The sequence below is a fragment of the Pseudophryne corroboree genome, chromosome 1 (genome assembly GCF_028390025.1).
Source record: "Pseudophryne corroboree isolate aPseCor3 chromosome 1, aPseCor3.hap2, whole genome shotgun sequence".
Taxonomy (NCBI): domain Eukaryota; kingdom Metazoa; phylum Chordata; class Amphibia; order Anura; family Myobatrachidae; genus Pseudophryne; species Pseudophryne corroboree.
The window spans coordinates 1,085,108,625-1,085,127,452 of record NC_086444.1 but is presented as its reverse complement, the minus strand read 5'-3'; the positions used below and the strand labels follow the sequence as shown (position 1 = coordinate 1,085,127,452).

The following is an 18,828-nucleotide window of genomic DNA, read 5'->3' as shown; positions in this document are numbered from 1 at the left end:
AAAGTTAGGCTGCGGCAGTGGAGGGTTAGGCTGTGATAGGGGATGGTTAGTGTTAGCACTAGGAGGAAGTTTATGCTGGACATGAACGCTGCAATTATCTGCCCGATCTGCCCAATATCAGCAGATCGGTCAGATAATTGCAGTGTGTATGCGGGTGACTGATCTGAAAATATTGATCGGTCGGGCATTCTAGATCGTCCAGCATGTCACTCAGATTCAAGATTTTTAAAGTGTTTGGCCAGCCGCATTGGGCAATGTATGCCCTGCCGCAGCTGACCGACAGGCATTCCCCTGGTCCGTCACATGGGAAGGAACAGGAAAATGTCTCTGTCCTGGGGGCTGAGCTCCAATATCAGGTGACATGCACTGTGCGAGATCTCACAGTGTATGTCCTGGATATCGGCAGGGTCAGATAAAATGCCTGTCGGTCTGACAGCCATTTTATCTGACCGTGTATGCCCTGCATTAGGCTCAAGGGAGGGGAGGGATGTGATAGGCACTAGGGGGAGGGTTAAGGGTTAGGTATTAGTAATACTCACTGTCAGCTGACCACCGGGCCTGGAAGACACAGCTGGAGCCACCGCAAACTGATAAGATCACCAGGAACGTTTTGTTGACATTCTAATCATGTCAATATTTCATCAGTGTTGAGATGATGAATGTCGACGTGGTCAAAGCCAAAATGCCGAACATGTAAATGTGCTGCATGTCAACATTACAACCATGTTGTCATTATGAAATCTTGCCAAAATATACAGAACCCATGCTGATATCATTACTAAACATGCGTTCCTAGCAACAAAACTGCATGTATCTGAAATCTTTCTGTTTCTTTCTAGCCAAAAGGAGCATTAGGAAATGCATTAAAAGGACACGCTAATAGTATACGGATGATACACATTCAGCAAGTGGTACCAATGGAGCAGACAATGGTAAACAATATAGAATACTTGTGTGTTTTGATAACGGTGGGATTTAAATCTGGTTACTGCTATCATTCAGTGCGCTGGGGGAAACTCAATGCCTTTTTCTCTAACGTCCTAGAGAATGCTGGGACTCTGTAAGGACCATGGGGATAGACGGGCTCCGCAGGAGACATGGGCACTTTAAGAAAGACTTTGACTCTGGGTGTGCACTGGCTCCTCCCTCTATGCCCCTCCTCCAGACCTCAGTTTGATACTGTGCCCAGAGGAGATGGGTGCACTGCAGGGAGCTCTCCTGAGTTTCCTGCTAAGAAAGTATTTTAATTAGGTTTTTTATTTTCAGGGAGCACTGCTGGCAACAGACTCCCTGCATCGTGGGACTGAGGAGAGAGAAACAGCCCTACTTCTCTGAGTTTCAAGGTCCTGTTTCTTAGGCTACTGGACACCATTAGCTCCAGAGGGAGTCGGAACACAGGTCTCACCCTGGAGTTAGTCCCAGAGCCGCGCTGCCGTCCTCCTCGCAGAGCCAGAAGATAGAAGCCGGGTGAGTATGAGAAGTAAGAAGGCTTCAAAGGCGGCAGAAGACTTTGTGATTTTCACTGAGGTAACGCACAGTACTGCAGCTGTGCGCCATTGCTTCCATACACCTCACACACTCCAGTCACTGTAAGGGTGCAGGGCGCAGGGGGGGCGCCCTGGGCAGCAATATAAACCTCTATTATGGCATAAACACATATATACATGTACAGCTGGGCATAGGCGGATCCAGGTGGGGGGCACTGGGGCCCGTGCCCCCCCCTGTCATTTCTGACTTCTTTTTTATCAAAAGGAGAACAGCAGCAGCACTACTGCTATTTCTGTCAGTTAGATTTGATAAAAGAGCCGGCAGGCACTACGACCCGCCGCTGCTCTAACAGCAAGTCTGTGTGGTAAGCAATGGGGATGCTGGAGCTGCAGCTCCAGCCTCCCCCTGCTCACACTGCAACCTACCTCCCCCACTGCCAGCCAGCCAGTGTCCAGCCCAGGCGCGGGGTTCAAATGCCAGCATCGAAAAGACTGTTACTTATGACGGCGCAGATGGCTTCATTAGCCCTCACTGCACTGCACAGTTTGCCAGCGCTTCCTCCTCCACTTCCTTTACCACCATGCTAGGTGCAGTCACACTCAGCCTTAGCTTAGAGAAGGTGGCCTGTGTGATTGTGACAGGGCTGTCCTGTAGATGTCTTATGCTGCTTGTTGGAGATCCAGCTGGCTGCTTCTGCAAATCAAAGATGGGCAGATCGAGTCTCAGTGCAGTGCCCAAAACAAGGTATGCTGCACCTGCCACCACCAACTAAAAACTTTAATAATTATATTGTGCTGGGGTGCCTTCCAGGCTCCCATAACTAATGGAACAGGTGACCAACATTTCAAGGCCCAATCAGCCTTTTCATCAGGGTGAAACATTGGCAATAAACCAGGATGCGCTCCTACAGCCAATCATTACCTGATGGTGTATTCTGTGAGGCCAAGCCCCCAGTGATACCACACCCCTTATCTGGGAGCACACGTGCCTTAGGTGCATGTAAATATAACTATTACCGTTACCCTATCATGGTGCCCCCCCTTTCATTTTCTTCTGAATCCGCCCCTGCAGCTGGGCACTGTACATGTATATAAAGAGCCCCCGCCATGTTTTTGAATAATTTGAGCGGGACAAAAGCCCGCCGCCGAGGGGGCGTGGCTTCTCCCTCAGCACTCACCAGCGTCATTTTTCTCCACAGCACAGCGCTGAGAGGAAGCTCCCCGGACTCTCCCCTGCTTACTGAGGTGACAGTGGGTTTTTCAAGAGGGGGGGGGGGGGGGGCACATCATTGGCGAAAAACGTGTTATTTCAGCGCTACTGGGGAAACATTCTGTGTTTTGCCTGGGTTATATAGCGCTGGGGTGTGTGCTGGCACACTCTCTCTCTGTCTCTCCAAAGGGCCTGGTGGGGAACTGTCTTCAGATAAGAGCTTCCCTGTGTGTGTGGGGTGTGTCGGTACGCGTGTGTCGACATGTATGAAGCGGAAGGCTCACCTAAGGAGGAGGGGGAATGTATGAATGTCAGATCTCCGTCGGCAGCGCCGACACCGGACTGGATGGAGATGTGGAATGTCTTGAGTGCTAGTGTAAATTTATTACACAAGAGATTAGACAAGGCTGAGGCTAGGGAACAGTCAGGTAGTCAGACCATGCCTGTCCCTGTGTCACCGGGACCTTCCGGGTCTCAGAAGCGCACATTGTCCCAAATAATGGACACAGATACTGACACGGATTCAGACTCCAGTGTCGACTATGAGGAGGCAAATTACAACCAAAAGTGGCTAAGGGCATTCGATATATGATTATTGCAATAAAAGATGTTTTGCATATCACAGAGGAACCCCCTGTCCCTGACAAGAGGGTACACACACATGTATAAAGAGAAAAAGCCTGAGGTCACTTTTCCATCCTCGTATGAGCTGAGCGAGCTGTGCGAAAAGGCTTGGGAATCTCCAGACAAGAGGCTGCAGATTCCCAAAAGGATTCTTATGGCGTATCCTTTCCCGCAAACGGATAGGATACGATGGGAGTCTTCTCCTAAGGTGGACAAGGCTGTAACACGTTTATCAAAGAAGATAGCGCTGCCATCCCAAGATACGGCTACCCTCAAGGATGCTGCTGATCGCAGACAGGAGGTTACCATGAAGTCCATTTACACACATTCAGGTACAATTCTTAGACCGGCAATGGCGTCGGCCTGGGTTTGTAGTGCTGTCGCAGCATGGACAGACTCCTTATCTACGGAAATTGAGACCCTAGATAAGGATACCATTTTAATGACCCTAGGGCATGGGTCTTCAACCTGTGGCCCTCCAGCTGCTGTGAAACTACACATCCCAGCATGCCCTGCCACAATTTTGCTATTAAGGTATGCTAAAACTGAGGCAGGGCATGCTGGGATGTGTAGTTCCACAGCAGCTGGAGGGTCGCAGGTTGAAGACCCATGCCCTAGGGCATATAAAAGATGCTGCGTTATATATGAGGGATGCTCAAAGAGACATTTGTTTGCTAAGTTCCAGAATAAACTAGAGATGAGCGCCTGAAATTTTTCGGGTTTTGTGTTTTGGTTTTGTGTTCGGTTCCGCGGCCGTGTTTTGGGTTCGACCGCGTTTTGGCAAAACCTCACCGAATTTTTTTTGTCGGATTCGGGTGTGTTTTGGATTCGGGTGTTTTTTTTCAAAAAACCCTAAAAAACAGCTTAAATCATAGAATTTGGGGGTCATTTTGATCCCAAAGTATTATTAACCTCAAAAACCATAATTTCCACTCATTTTCAGTCTATTCTGAATACCTCACACCTCACAATATTATTTTTAGTCCTAAAATTTGCACCTAGGTCGCTGGATGACTAAGCTAAGCGACCCTAGTGGCCGACACAAACACCGTGCCCATCTAGGAGTGGCACTGCAGTGTCACGCAGGATGGCCCTTCCAAAAAACCCTCCCCAAACAGCACATGACGCAAAGAAAAAAAGAGGCGCAATGAGGTAGCTGTGTGAGTAAGATAAGCGACCCTAGTGGCCGACACAAACACCGTGCCCATCTAGGAGTGGCACTGCAGTGTCACGCAGGATGGCCCTTCCAAAAAACCCTCCCCAAACAGCACATGACGCAAAGAAAAAAAGAGGCGCAATGAGGTAGCTGTGTGAGTAAGATAAGCGACCCTAGTGGCCGACACAAACACCGGGCCCATCTAGGAGTGGCACTGCAGTGTCACGCAGGATGTCCCTTCCAAAAAACCCTCCCCAAACAGCACATGACGCAAAGAAAAAAAGAGGCGCAATGAGGTAGCTGACTGTGTGAGTAAGATAAGCGACCCTAGTGGCCGACACAAACACCGGGCCCATCTAGGAGTGGCACTGCAGTGTCACGCAGGATGTCCCTTCCAAAAAACCCTCCCCAAACAGCACATGACGCAAAGAAAAAAAGAGGCGCAATGAGGTAGCTGACTGTGTGAGTAAGATAAGCGACCCTAGTGGCCGACACAAACACCGGGCCCATCTAGGAGTGGCACTGCAGTGTCACGCAGGATGTCCCTTCCAAAAAACCCTCCCCAAACAGCACATGACGCAAAGAAAAAAAGAGGCGCAATGAGGTAGCTGACTGTGTGAGTAAGATAAGCGACCCTAGTGGCCGACACAAACACCGGGCCCATCTAGGAGTGGCACTGCAGTGTCACGCAGGATGTCCCTTCCAAAAAACCCTCCCCAAACAGCACATGACGCAAAGAAAAAAAGAGGCGCAATGAGGTAGCTGACTGTGTGAGTAAGATAAGCGACCCTAGTGGCCGACACAAACACCGGGCCCATCTAGGAGTGGCACTGCAGTGTCACGCAGGATGTCCCTTCCAAAAAACCCTCCCCAAACGGCACATGACGCAAAGAAAAAAAGAGGCGCAATGAGGTAGCTGACTGTGTGAGTAAGATAAGCGACCCTAGTGGCCGACACAAACACCGGGCCCATCTAGGAGTGGCACTGCAGTGTCACGCAGGATGTCCCTTCCAAAAAACCCTCCCCAAACAGCACATGACGCAAAGAAAAAAAGAGGCGCAATGAGGTAGCTGACTGTGTGAGTAAGATAAGCGACCCTAGTGGCCGACACAAACACCGGGCCCATCTAGGAGTGGCACTGCAGTATCACGCAGGATGGCCCTTCCAAAAAACCCTCCCCAAACAGCACATGACGCAAAGAAAAAGAAAAGAAAAAAGAGGTGCAAGATGGAATTGTCCTTGGGCCCTCCCACCCACCCTTATGTTGTATAAACAGGACATGCACACTTTAACCAACCCATCATTTCAGTGACAGGGTCTGCCACACGACTGTGACTGATATGACGGGTTGGTTTGGACCCCCCCAAAAAAAGAAGCAATTAATCTCTCCTTGCACAAACTGGCTCTACAGAGGCAAGATGTCCACCTCATCATCATCCTCCGATATATCACCGTGTACATCCCCCTCCTCACAGATTATCAATTCGTCCCCACTGGAATCCACCATCTCAGCACCCTGTGTACTTTGTGGAGGCAATTGCTGCTGGTGAATGTCTCCACGGAGGAATTGATTATAATTCATTTTAATGAACATCATCTTCTCCACATTTTCTGGATGTAACCTCGTACACCGATTGCTGACAAGGTGAGCGGCGGCACTAAACACTCTTTCGGAGTACACACTTGTGGGAGGGCAACTTAGGTAGAATAAAGCCAGTTTGTGCAAGGGCCTCCAAATTTCCTCTTTTTCCTGCCAGTATAAGTACGGACTGTGTGACGTGCCTACTTGGATGCGGTCACTCATATAATCCTCCACCATTCTTTCAATGGTGAGAGAATCATACGCAGTGACAGTAGACGACATGTCCGTAATCGTTGTCAGGTCCTTCAGTCCGGACCAGATGTCAGCATCAGCAGTCGCTCCAGACAGCCCTGCATCACCGCCAGCGGGTGGGCTCGGAATTCTGAGCCTTTTCCTCGCACCCCCAGTTGCGGGAAAATGTGAAGGAGGAGATGTTGTTGACAGGTCGCGTTCCGCTTGACTTGACAATTTTCTCACCAGCAGGTCTTTCAACCCCAGCAGACTTGTGTCTGCCGGAAAGAGAGATCCAAGGTAGGCTTTAAATCTAGGATCGAGCACGGTGGCCAAAATGTAGTGCTCTGATTTCAACAGATTGACCACCCGTGAATCCTTGTTAAGCGAATTAAGGGCTCCATCCACAAGTCCCACATGCCTAGCGGAATCGCTCCGTGTTAGCTCCTCCTTCAATGTCTCCAGCTTCTTCTGCAAAAGCCTGATGAGGGGAATGACCTGACTCAGGCTGGCAGTGTCTGAACTGACTTCACGTGTGGCAAGTTCAAAGGGCATCAGAACCTTGCACAACGTTGAAATCATTCTCCACTGCGCTTGAGACAGGTGCATTCCACCTCCTATATCGTGCTCAATTGTATAGGCTTGAATGGCCTTTTGCTGCTCCTCCAACCTCTTAAGCATATAGAGGGTTGAATTCCACCTCGTTACCACTTCTTGCTTCAGATGATGGCAGGGCAGGTTCAGTAGTTTTTGGTGGTGCTCCAGTTTTCTGTACGTGGTGCCTGTACGCCGAAAGTGTCCCGCAATTCTTCTGGCCACCGACAGCATCTCTTGCACGCCCCTGTCGTTTTTTAAAAAATTCTGCACCACCAAATTCAAGGTATGTGCAAAACATGGGACGTGCTGGAATTTGCCCAGATTTAATGCACACACAATATTGCTGGCGTTGTCCGATGCCACAAATCCACAGGAGAGTCCAATTGGGGTAAGCCATTCCGCGATGATCTTCCTCAGTTGCCGTAAGAGGTTTTCAGCTGTGTGCGTATTCTGGAAACCGGTGATACAAAGCGTAGCCTGCCTAGGAAAGAGTTGGCGTTTGCGAGATGCTGCTACTGGTGCCGCCGCTGCTGTTCTTGCGGCGGGAGTCCATACATCTACCCAGTGGGCTGTCACAGTCATATAGTCCTGACCCTGCCCTGCTCCACTTGTCCACATGTCCGTGGTTATGTGGACATTGGGTACAGCTGCATTTTTTAGGACACTGGTGACTCTTTTTCTGAGGTCTGTGTACATTTTCGGTATCGCCTGCCTAGAGAAATGGAACCTAGATGGTATTTGGTACCAGGGACACAGTACCTCCAACAAGTCTCTAGTTGGCTCTGCAGTAATGATGGATACCGGAACCACGTTTCTCACCACCCAGGATGTCAAGGCCTCAGTTATCCGCTTTGCAGTAGGATGACTGCTGTGATATTTCATCTTCCTCGCAAAGGACTGTTGGACAGTCAATTGCTTGGTGGAAGTAGTACAAGTGGTCTTACGACTTCCCCTCTGGGATGACCATCGACTCCCAGCAGCAACAACAGCAGCGCCAGCAGCAGTAGGCGTTACACGCAAGGATGCATCGGAGGAATCCCAGGCAGGAGAGGAATCATCAGAATTGCCAGTGACATGGCCTGCAGGACTATTGGCATTCCTGGGGAAGGAGGAAATTGACACTGAGGGAGTTGGTGGGGTGGTTTGCGTGAGCTTGGTTACAAGAGGAAGGGATTTACTGGTCAGTGGACTGCTTCCGCTGTCGGCCCAAGTTTTTGAACTTGTCACTGACTTATTATGAATGCGCTGCAGGTGACGTATAAGGGAGGATGTTCCGAGGTGGTTAACGTCCTTACCCCTACTTATTACAGCTTGACAAAGGGAACACACGGCTTGACACCTGTTGTCCGCATTTCTGGTGAAATACTTCCACACCGAAGAGCTGATTTTTTTGGTATTTTCACCAGGCATGTCAACGGCCATATTCCTCCCACGGACAACAGGTGTCTCCCCGGGTGCCTGACTTAAACAAACCACCTCACCATCAGAATCCTCCTGGTCAATTTCCTCCCCAGCGCCAGCAACACCCATATCCTCCTCATCCTGGTGTACTTCAACACTGACATCTTCAATCTGACTATCAGGAACTGGACTGCGGGTGCTCCTTCCATCACTTGCAGGGGGCGTGCAAATGGTGGAAGGCGCATGCTCTTCACGTCCAGTGTTGGGAAGGTCAGGCATCGCAACCGACACAATTGGAGTCGGACTCTCCTTGTGGATTTGGGATTTCGAAGAACGCACAGTTCTTTGCGGTGCTACTGCTTTTGCCAGCTTGAGTCTTTTCATTTTTCTAGCGAGAGGCTGAGTGCTTCCATCCTCATGTGAAGCTGAACCACTAGCCATGAACATAGGCCAGGGCCTCAGCCGTTCCTTGCCACTCCGTGTGGTAAATGGCATATTGGCAAGTTTACGCTTCTCCTCCGACAATTTTATTTTAGGTTTTGGAGTCCTTTTTTTACTGATATTTGGTGTTTTGGATTTGACATGCTCTGTACTATGACATTGGGCATCGGCCTTGGCAGACGACGTTGCTGGCATTTCATCGTCTCGGCCATGACTAGTGGCAGCAGCTTCAGCACGAGGTGGAAGTGGATCTTGATCTTTCCCTAATTTTGGAACCTCAACATTTTTGTTCTCCATATTTTAATAGGCACAACTAAAAGGCACCTCAGGTAAACAATGGAGATGGATGGATACTAGTATACAATTATGGATGGACTGCCGAGTGCCGACACAGAGGTAGCTACAGCCGTGGACTACTGTACTGTGTCTGCTGCTAATATAGACTGGTTAATAAAGAGATGTAGTATGTATGTATAAAGAAGAAAGAAAAAAAAACCACGGGTAGGTGGTATACAATTATGGACGGACTGCCGAGTGCCGACACAGAGGTAGCTACAGCCGTGGACTACTGTACTGTACTGTGTCTGCTGCTAATATAGACTGGTTGATAAAGAGATGTAGTATGTATGTATAAAGAGGAAAGAAAAAAAAACCACGGGTAGGTGGTATACAATTATGGATGGACTGCCGAGTGCCGACACAGAGGTAGCTACAGCCGTGGACTACTGTACTGTGTCTGCTGCTAATATAGACTGGTTGATAAAGAGATGTAGTATGTATGTATAAAGAAGAAAGAAAAAAAAACCACGGGTAGGTGGTATACAATTATGGATGGACTGCCGAGTGCCGACACAGAGGTAGCTACAGCCGTGGACTACTGTACTGTGTCTGCTGCTAATATAGACTGGTTGATAAAGAGATGTAGTATGTATGTATAAAGAAGAAAGAAAAAAAAAACACGGGTAGGTGGTATACAATTATGGACGGACTGCCGAGTGCCGACACAGAGGTAGCTACAGCCGTGGACTACTGTACTGTGTCTGCTGCTAATATAGACTGGTTGATAAAGAGATGTAGTATGTATGTATAAAGAAGAAAGAAAAAAAAAACACGGGTAGGTGGTATACAATTATGGATGGACTGCCGAGTGCCGACACAGAGGTAGCTACAGCCGTGGACTACTGTACTGTGTCTGCTGCTAATATAGACTGGTTGATAAAGAGATGTAGTGTGTATGTATAAAGAAGAAAGAAAAAAAAACCACGGGTAGGTGGTATACAATTATGGACGGACTGCCGAGTGCCGACACAGAGGTAGCTACAGCCGTGGACTACCGTACTGTACTGTGTCTGCTGCTAATATAGACTGGTTGATAATGAGATGTAGTATGTATGTATAAAGAAGAAAGAAAAAAAACCACGGGTAGGTGGTATACAATTATGGATGGACTGCCGAGTGCCGACACAGAGGTAGCTACAGCCGTGGACTACTGTACTGTGTCTGCTGCTAATATAGACTGGTTGATAAAGAGATGTAGTATGTATGTATAAAGAAGAAAGAAAAAAAAACCACGGGTAGGTGCTATACAATTATGGACGGACTGCCGAGTGCCGACACAGAGGTAGCTACAGCCGTGGACTACTGTACTGTGTCTGCTGCTAATATAGACTGGTTGATAATGAGATGTAGTATGTATGTATAAAGAAGAAAGAAAAAAAAACCACGGGTAGGTGGTATACAATTATGGATGGACTGCCGAGTGCCGACACAGAGGTAGCTACAGCCGTGAACTACCGTACTGTGTCTGCTGCGACTGGATGATAAATAATGATATAAAAAATATATATATATCACTACTGCAGCCGGACAGGTATATATTATATAATGACGGACCTGCTGGACACTGTCTGTCAGCAGAATGAGTTTTTTATAGAATAAAAAAAAAAACACCACACAAGTCACACGACGAGTGTTTAACTTTTTCAGGCAATCACAATATAGTATACTACTAACTATACTGGTGGTCAGTGTGGTCAGGTCACTGGTCAGTCACACTGGCAGTGGCACTCCTGCAGCAAAAGTGTGCACTGTTTAATTTTAATAATATGTACTCCTGGCTCCTGCTATAACCTATAACTGGCACTGCTCCCCAGTCTCCCCCACAATTATAAGCTGTGTGAGCACAGTCAGATATATACATAGATGATGCAGCACACTGGGCTGAGCAGTGCACACAGATATGGTATGTGACTGAGTCACTGTGTATCGTTTTTTTCAGGCAGAGAACGGATTATATTAAATAAAACTGCACTGTCTGGTGGTCACTGTGGTCAGTCACTACTAAACTCTGCACTCTCTACAGTACTCCTAAGCTCCAGTAAATCAAGTGTCTCTGTTTAAAATCAATCTCACTCTCTCTCTTCTAATCTAAATGGAGAGGACGCCAGCCACGTCCTCTCCCTATGAATCTCAATGCACGTGTGAAAATGGCGGCGACGCGCGGCTCCTTATATAGAATCTGAGTCTCGCGATAGAATCCGAGCCTCGCGAGAATCCGACAGCGTCATGGTGACGTTCGGGCGCGCTCGGGTTAACCGAGCAAGGCGGGAAGATCCGAGTCGCTCGGACCCGTGAAAAAAAACATGAAGTTCGGGCGGGTTCGGATTCCGAGGAACCGAACCCGCTCATCTCTAGAATAAACGCTATGTCTGTTTCTGCTAGGCGAGTCTTATGGACCCGACAGTGGACGGGTGATGCCGACTCAAAGACTCATATGGAGTCTTTGCCTTACAAAGGTGAGGAGTTATTTGGAGAAGGCCACTCGGACCTCATCTCCACAGCTACGGCAGGTAAATCGAATTTTTTGCCTTATGTTCCCTCACAGCCTAAGAAAGCGCCTCATTATCAAATGCAGTCCTTTCGTTCGAATAAAAGCAAAAGAGTACGAGGATCGTCCTTTCTTGCCAGCGGTAAGGGCAGAGGAAAAAAGCTGCACACAGCTAGTTCCCAGGAACAGAAGTCCTCCCCTGCCTCTGCAAAATCCACCGCATGACGCTGGGGCTTCCCTGGGGGAGTCCGCTCAAGTGGGGGCACGTCTTCGACTTTTCAGCCACATCTGGGTTCATTCACAGGTGGATCCCTGGGCAATAGAAATTGTTTCTCAGGGATACAAGCTGGAATTCGAAGAGGTGCCTCCTCGCCGGTTTTTCAAATCGGCTCTACCTGCGGCTCCCTCAGAGAGGGAGTTAGTGTTGAATGCAATACAAAAATTGTATCTTCAACAGGTAGTGGTCAAGGTTCCTCTACTGCAGCAAGGAAAGGGCTATTAACTTATTACTCAACCCTGTTTGTGGTTCCGAATCCGGATGGTTCGGTCAGACCCATTTTGAATTTAAAATCCCTGAACCAATACTTGAAAAGGTTCAAATTCAAAATGGAATCGCTCAGGGCGGTTATCGCCAGCCTGGAAGGGGGGGATTTTATGGTTTCCCTGGACATAAAGGATGCATACCTTCATGTTCCAATATTTCCTCCTCATCAGGCGTTCCTGAGATTTGCTGTACAAGATTGTCATTACCAATTTCAGACGTTGCCGTTTGGGCTTTCAACGGCCCCGAGGATTTTCACCAAGGTAATGGCGGAAATGATGGTGCTCCTGCGCAAGCGAGGGGTCACAATTATCCCATACTTGGACGATCTCCTCATAAAAGCGAGATCTCGGGAGAAGTTACTGGACAGCGTGTCTCTGTCTTTGAAGGTGTTACAGCAACACTGCTGGATTCTCCATATCCCGAAGTCACAGTTGGTTCCTACGATGCGTCTGACCTTCTTGGGCTTGATTCTGGACACAGACCAGAAGAAGGTTTTTCTTCCAATGGAAAAAGCTCAGGAACTCATGACTCTGGTCAGGAACCTATTGAAGCCAAAACAGGTGTCAGTGCATCACTGCACTCGAGTCCTGGGGAAAATGGTGGCATCGTACGAAGCCATTCCCTTCGGCAGGTTCCATGCGAGGACCTTCCAATGGGACCTACTGGACAAGTGGTCCGGGTCACATCTACAAATGCATCAGAGGATCACCCTGTCCCCCAGAGCAAGGGTGTTTCTCCTGTGGTGGCTGCAGAGTGCTCACCTCCTAGAGGGGCGCAGGTTCGGCATTCAGGACTGGATCCTGGTGACCCCAGACGCAAGTCTCCGAGGTTGGGGAGCAGTCACACAGGGAAGAACTTTCCAAGGTCTTTGGTCGAGTCTAGAGACTTGTCTCCACATCAACATCCTGGAGTTGAGGGCCATATACAACGCCCTACATCAAGCGGAGGCATTACTTCGCGACAAACCAGTTCTGATTCAGTCGGACAATGTCACCGCAGTAGCTCATGTAAACCGCCAAGGCGGCACAAGGAGCAGGGTGGCAATTTGTAGAAGCCACCAGGATTCTTCGCTGGGCGGAAAATCATGTAAGCGCACTGTCAGCAGTGTTCATTCCGGGAGTGGACAACTGGGAAGCAGACTTCCTCAGCAGACACGACCTGCATCCGGGAGAGTGGGGACTTCATCAGGAAGTCTTCGCGCAGATCGCAGGTCGGTGGGAACTGCCCCAGATAGACATGATGGCGTCCTGTCTCAACACACAGTTAAAAAGGTATTGCGCCAGGTCAAGAGATCCTCAGGCGATAGCTGTGGACGCCCTGGTGACACCGTGGGTGTTTCGGTCGGTCTATGTGTTTCCTCCTCTTCCTCTTATACCCAAGGTGTTGAGAATAATAAGACAAAGAAGAGTGAGAACAATCCTCATTGTTCCAGATTGGCCACGAAGGACTTGGTATCCGGATCTACAGGAATTGCTCACAGAAGATCCGTGGCCTCTTCCTCTAAGACAGGACCTGCTGCAGCAGGGGCCCTGTCTGTTCCAAGACTTACCGCGGCTGCGTTTGACGGCATGGCGGTTGAATGCCGGATCCTAGCGGAAAAAGGTATTTCGGATGAGGTCATTCCTACGCTAATAAAGGCTAGGAAGGACGTGACATCAAAACATTATCACCGAATATGGAGAAAATATGTTTCTTGGTGTGAGGCCAGGAATGCTCCTACGGAGGAATTCTATCTGGGTCGTCTCCTTCACTTCCTGCAAACTGGAGTGAATTTGGGCCTAAAATTAGGCTCCATAAAAGTTCAGTTTTCGGCCTTATCCATTTTCTTTCAAAAGGAATTGGCCTCTCTATCTGAAGTACAGACTTTTGTGAAGGGAGTACTGCATATCCAGCCTCTTTTTGTACCTCCGGTGGCGCCTTGGGACCTTAACGTGGTGTTAAGTTTCCTTAAGTCGCATTGGTTTGAACCACTCAAAACGGTGGAGTTAAAATATCTCACTTGGAAGGTGGTCATGTTGTTAGCCTTGGCTTCGGCTAGGCGAGTTTCGGAATTGGCGGGTTTATCACATAAAAGCCCCTATCCCCAATAGAGCGGAATTGCGGACCCGTCCTCAATTACTACCTAAGGTGGTCTCATCCTTTCATATGAACCAACCTATTGTCGTGCCTGTGGCTACTAGTGACTTGGAGGATTCCGAGTCCCTTGATGTGGTCAGGGCTTTGAAAATTTACGTGGCCAGAACGGCTAGGATCAGAAAAACAGAAGCACTGTTTGTCCTGTATGCAGCCAACAAGGTTGGCGGCCCTGCTTCAAAGCAGACTATTGCTCGCTGGATCTGTAACACGATCCAGCAAGCGCATTCTACGGCAGGATTGCCGGTACCAAAATCGGTTAAGGCCCATTCCACTAGGAAGGTGGGCTCGTCTTGGGCGGCTGCCCGAGGGGTCTCGGCACTACAGCTGTGCCGAGCTGCTACTTGGTCGGGGTCAAACACCTTTGCAAAGTTTTATAAGTTTGATACCCTGGCTGAGGAGGACCTCATGTTTGCTCAATCGGTACTGCAGAGTCATCCGCACTCTCCCGCCCGTTTGGGAGCTTTGGTATAATCCCCATGGTCCTCTAGGACGTTAGAGAAAATAAGATTTTAAACCTACCGGTAAATCTTTTTCTCGTAGTCCGTAGAGGATGCTGGGCGCCCGTCCCAAGTGCGGACTACTTCTGCAAGACTTGTATATAGTTATTGCTTAAATAAGGGTTATGTTATAGTTTCATCGGTTTTGGACCGAAACTATGTTGTTTTTCATACTGTTAACTGGTTAGTTTAACACAAGTTATACGGTGTGATTGGTGTGGCTGGTATGAATCTTGCCCTTGGATTAACTAAAATCCTTTCCTCGTACTGTCCATCTCCTCTGGGCACAGTTTCTCTAACTGAGGTCTGGAGGAGGGGCATAGAGGGAGGAGCCAGTGCACACCCAGAGTCAAAGTCTTTCTTAAAGTGCCCATGTCTCCTGCGGAGCCCGTCTATCCCCATGGTCCTTACGGAGTCCCAGCATCCTCTACGGACTACGAGAAAAAGATTTACCGGTAGGTTTAAAATCTTATTTTTTTCTTGCTTAGAAATACCCTTCCCTTTCAAGCACCTGAATGATATCACTATGGCCCTCATTCCGAATTGATCGCTAGCTGCCGTTGTTCAGTCGCGCTGGCGGACGCAAGGAGATTGATAGAAAGTGGGAGTTTCTGGGTGTCAACTGACCGTTTTCTGGAAGTGTTTGGAAAAACGCAGACGTGGCCAGGCGGGTATCTGACGTCATTACTGTGTCATTCGTTGCAGCAATCATCGCACAGAATAAGTAACTACAGGGCTGGTCTTGTTCTGCACAAAATGTGTTTGCTGCCGCTTGGCTGCACAGGCATTCGCATTCCTGCAAAATGAAAATACACTCCCCCATGGGCTGCGACTATGCGTTTGCACGGCTGCTAAAAGTAGATAGCGAGCTATCAACTCGGAATGAGTGCCCAAGCTAATTGAGCATTTGCCACTATATATGTGTGTTTTGATAATGCACAAGATAGGTTTTCTGTAGATGTGCAAATCTGTAATGTAACAGTAACTTTTAGATTTTTGAGAAAACAGCCACAAACAAACCAGCGGTCAGATGATCTACTAAAACATCCAAAAAAAGGATAAGAGAAGGTGTTGTCCATAGCAACCAATCAGAGTTTAGCTACAAAATGATAGCTAGAATTTGATTGGTTGCCAACTTGCTATGGACATCACTTGGGTTTTTTTTTTAAAGATGTTTTAGTTTGATATAATCTTACTGAATGGGATTGATCACAATATCACCTGCAACTGCTCTAGTTAATGGGTCTCACTGTTCATTACATGTGGTTTCCACTCAAATTTTCATAATGATTATATGAATTAATTGCTACTGAAACTTGTGAATGAGAAACAAGAAACTGAGGTTTAAAGTAATATTAATGGATTTATCCACGTAAACAGTTAATGTAATGTAATGTGTGAATGGACCCTTTCTGGACAAGAATTGCAGATGTCACATGATTGGTAACTACACAGACTGGACCTGTAGCACATAGCGCAAAGTACCAATGTCTGGTACTGTGCACATGTGCCAGACCCCTACTGAGCATGTGCAGTACAGGTCTGTGATGGTGGACGCTGTCAGTGATTTACAGTCTGATGCCATATGGGGGCGGAGAGAGCTGTGACGGCCTCTGTTTCTCCTGTTGCGGTGAAGGGATGAGGCCAGGATCTCTGCCAGATGACAGAGATTTCCTGGCCTCTTGTTAGCTCCTGCGGCAGCTGGATTGCGGGACCCCATGGGTCCCGCAGACGCCCAATTTTGTTGGAGATGATCCGATACTGCATCCTAGGAGGCAGCTCAAATAATTTATGTAGGAGGCATGACGCCCCCTGCTGCGTTACCATGTTAGTGCTGTCGCTGCTGCTTTTATGTAAACAGCCGCAAAAGCAACGCCAACCATGTCTGAATCAGACCCTATATTAGCAAAATACACATGTGCAGCTGCCGGAACTGTTGTATACTTTATACTAGTAATTCTATAATCACACTTTTGCTCTCCCCTTGGGTGAGTAACCCACTCCCTACTCTTGTGTCTTTTCATGGCAGTGTTCCTGAGAGGCTTTAGGCTTTCAGTGCAGTAACAGTACATGTCTGATCAAGGGCGTGTACACTGCTGCAGATAGTATATATTGTACTCTGCATTGTTCAGTTCAGGAAATGGTTTAATGGTTGTAGTTTTAGGGCTGTAATATGATGCGGCATGCTTTAGTATGTAATGGTTTGCTCATAGTTATTCCAGGAGTCACGCCATGGTTTGACTTTTCATTTCTGATACCCATTTCTTCTTGCTCCTCTGCCCTTCAAGAAATATGTTAAAGCCAGGGTAAGCATAAGTGGCATGTTCCATCTCCATTGTGTCTGTGGTGTTCTGTGTTGTGGGGTTGAAATTTGAATTAGAAATATGTCATTCTAATGCTAATTTAAATTGAATATTAAATAAAGGCTAAATGCTAACTTTAAAATGCAACGATGGGCTACCTAGAGGCCCTGGTTCCAAGAGCAGGGTCAGATTAAGACTTCTGAGGGCCTTAGGCCAAGTAATTTATATCACCACAAATCATACTTGCCTACTCTCCCTGAATGGCCCAAAATCGGTTAGCACTCCTGGCCTCCCAGAAGAGAAGGCAAGTCTCCCGGAGATGGTCAGATGCCTGCTCTGCCCTAATTCCGCCTGTACACCCCGCGCTGCTCCTGTTCATAGACCAAAAGGGGGCGGAGCAATTACGCGATCTGTGCTTAATAGCTTCATCGTAGCCCTGCCCCCGAACTTTACATGCAGGTATTCAGGGCATTGTAAAGTGGGGGATGGAGCAGTGATGACATGATCACGATGCCCCCACACTGTCCACATATGCCGATTCCCCGCCCCCTGTTGAATATACCTGGCTGCCAGAAAGTAGGTAAATATGCCCCAAATAGCATGTGCCGGTCATGGGCACACTACTGGGTGCAGGTAATGCTCTCTGGAGCTGTTGGCACTGCATGCATTAGCAACATGAGGAGGACAAGGGGGCCAATTACAGTACTTTGTGTGGGGGTCTGTTATGTGGAAGTCCAGAGTTAGTGTCCTAGTTGACTGTCATGTAATCAGATCCTGTATTTGGGTATTAGCCTGTAATCTTGAAGCACCATTTTCCCGATTACACAAATATAAGTATACGACAATATCTCTGGTGCCATTTTCTGGAAATAAATTCACAAATCGCCTGCCCATAACAGAAGCAGCCATTTTTTAGGTAGGTCCAATATTCATTAGACTGTAGCCAATGTATGCTCTATGAACCAGTTTCACACAAAGTACTGTGGAATCCCTACAGACTAAGGATAGAGCAGGCTACCCACCCGCATCTCGCCTACTTCCTAGTGAATTGGGCAAGGCAGTGATGGAATGATGCGATTCTGACCAAATTGCATCATCATGGGCCCACCTCTCTGTTTGATGTAGCGACTCATGCCATTGCGCCATGGGGCAAAATGCTCTGATTTGTTCCACCCCCAACAATGACTACCTGCACTCCCCTGCATGGCACTGCATGGTGCAAGGACTCTAGGAACGTAATCCGACAGTATAGGTGGAACTGTGTGTAGTAGTCCACTAATACTCCTTGGTGGGTGTTCCCATGTGATGGTAACTTCTCACCGAGATCTGGACCCAATCCAAAGCAGGCAAGGGCAGCAGAGACCCAAAGCTGTGGGTGCACAGGAAATTAGCCTACATTGCAGGACGGCCAGCAAAAGAGGTAGAAAGCTCTTGGCTACCAACAAATTACACAGCCACTGACAGGCTTATATGCCTATTTGTGCTGGTGTAGTTTGGTTTGCAGTTATGTGAACACACCCTTTGTTAGACTGACGCCTCCCTCTCCAGTCCGGGGCAAGTGAGTTCAAGTGTTAGATTCACACATCTGCAGTGCATGCGCATAGATGCATGAAGCCTTTTCCGTGAATGAGAAAACTATTTTGCATATGTTACGCTAAGTAAACTGGTAAAGTGCAACTCAGCTCCTATGCTGAATCACAGCTGTGAAGACATTTATGTCCATCTCTGAAGTAGGCCCCTCAGTACAGCATGTGTACTACAGTATGTACTTAATTATTACATAATAATAATG

At 48.0% G+C, this 18,828-nt stretch overlaps 1 protein-coding gene across 1 annotated transcript in view; it reads left to right on the top strand.

Annotated features, from left to right (window-relative positions):
- Positions 1–18,828, top strand: part of PROM1 (prominin 1) — a 359,429-nt gene that overhangs the window by 300,160 nt on the left and 40,441 nt on the right. The window contains exon 19 of the mRNA XM_063921206.1: positions 840–932. Within this exon, the coding sequence (XP_063777276.1) occupies positions 840–932 (93 nt within the window). The remainder of the gene's footprint in view (positions 1–839; positions 933–18,828) is intronic.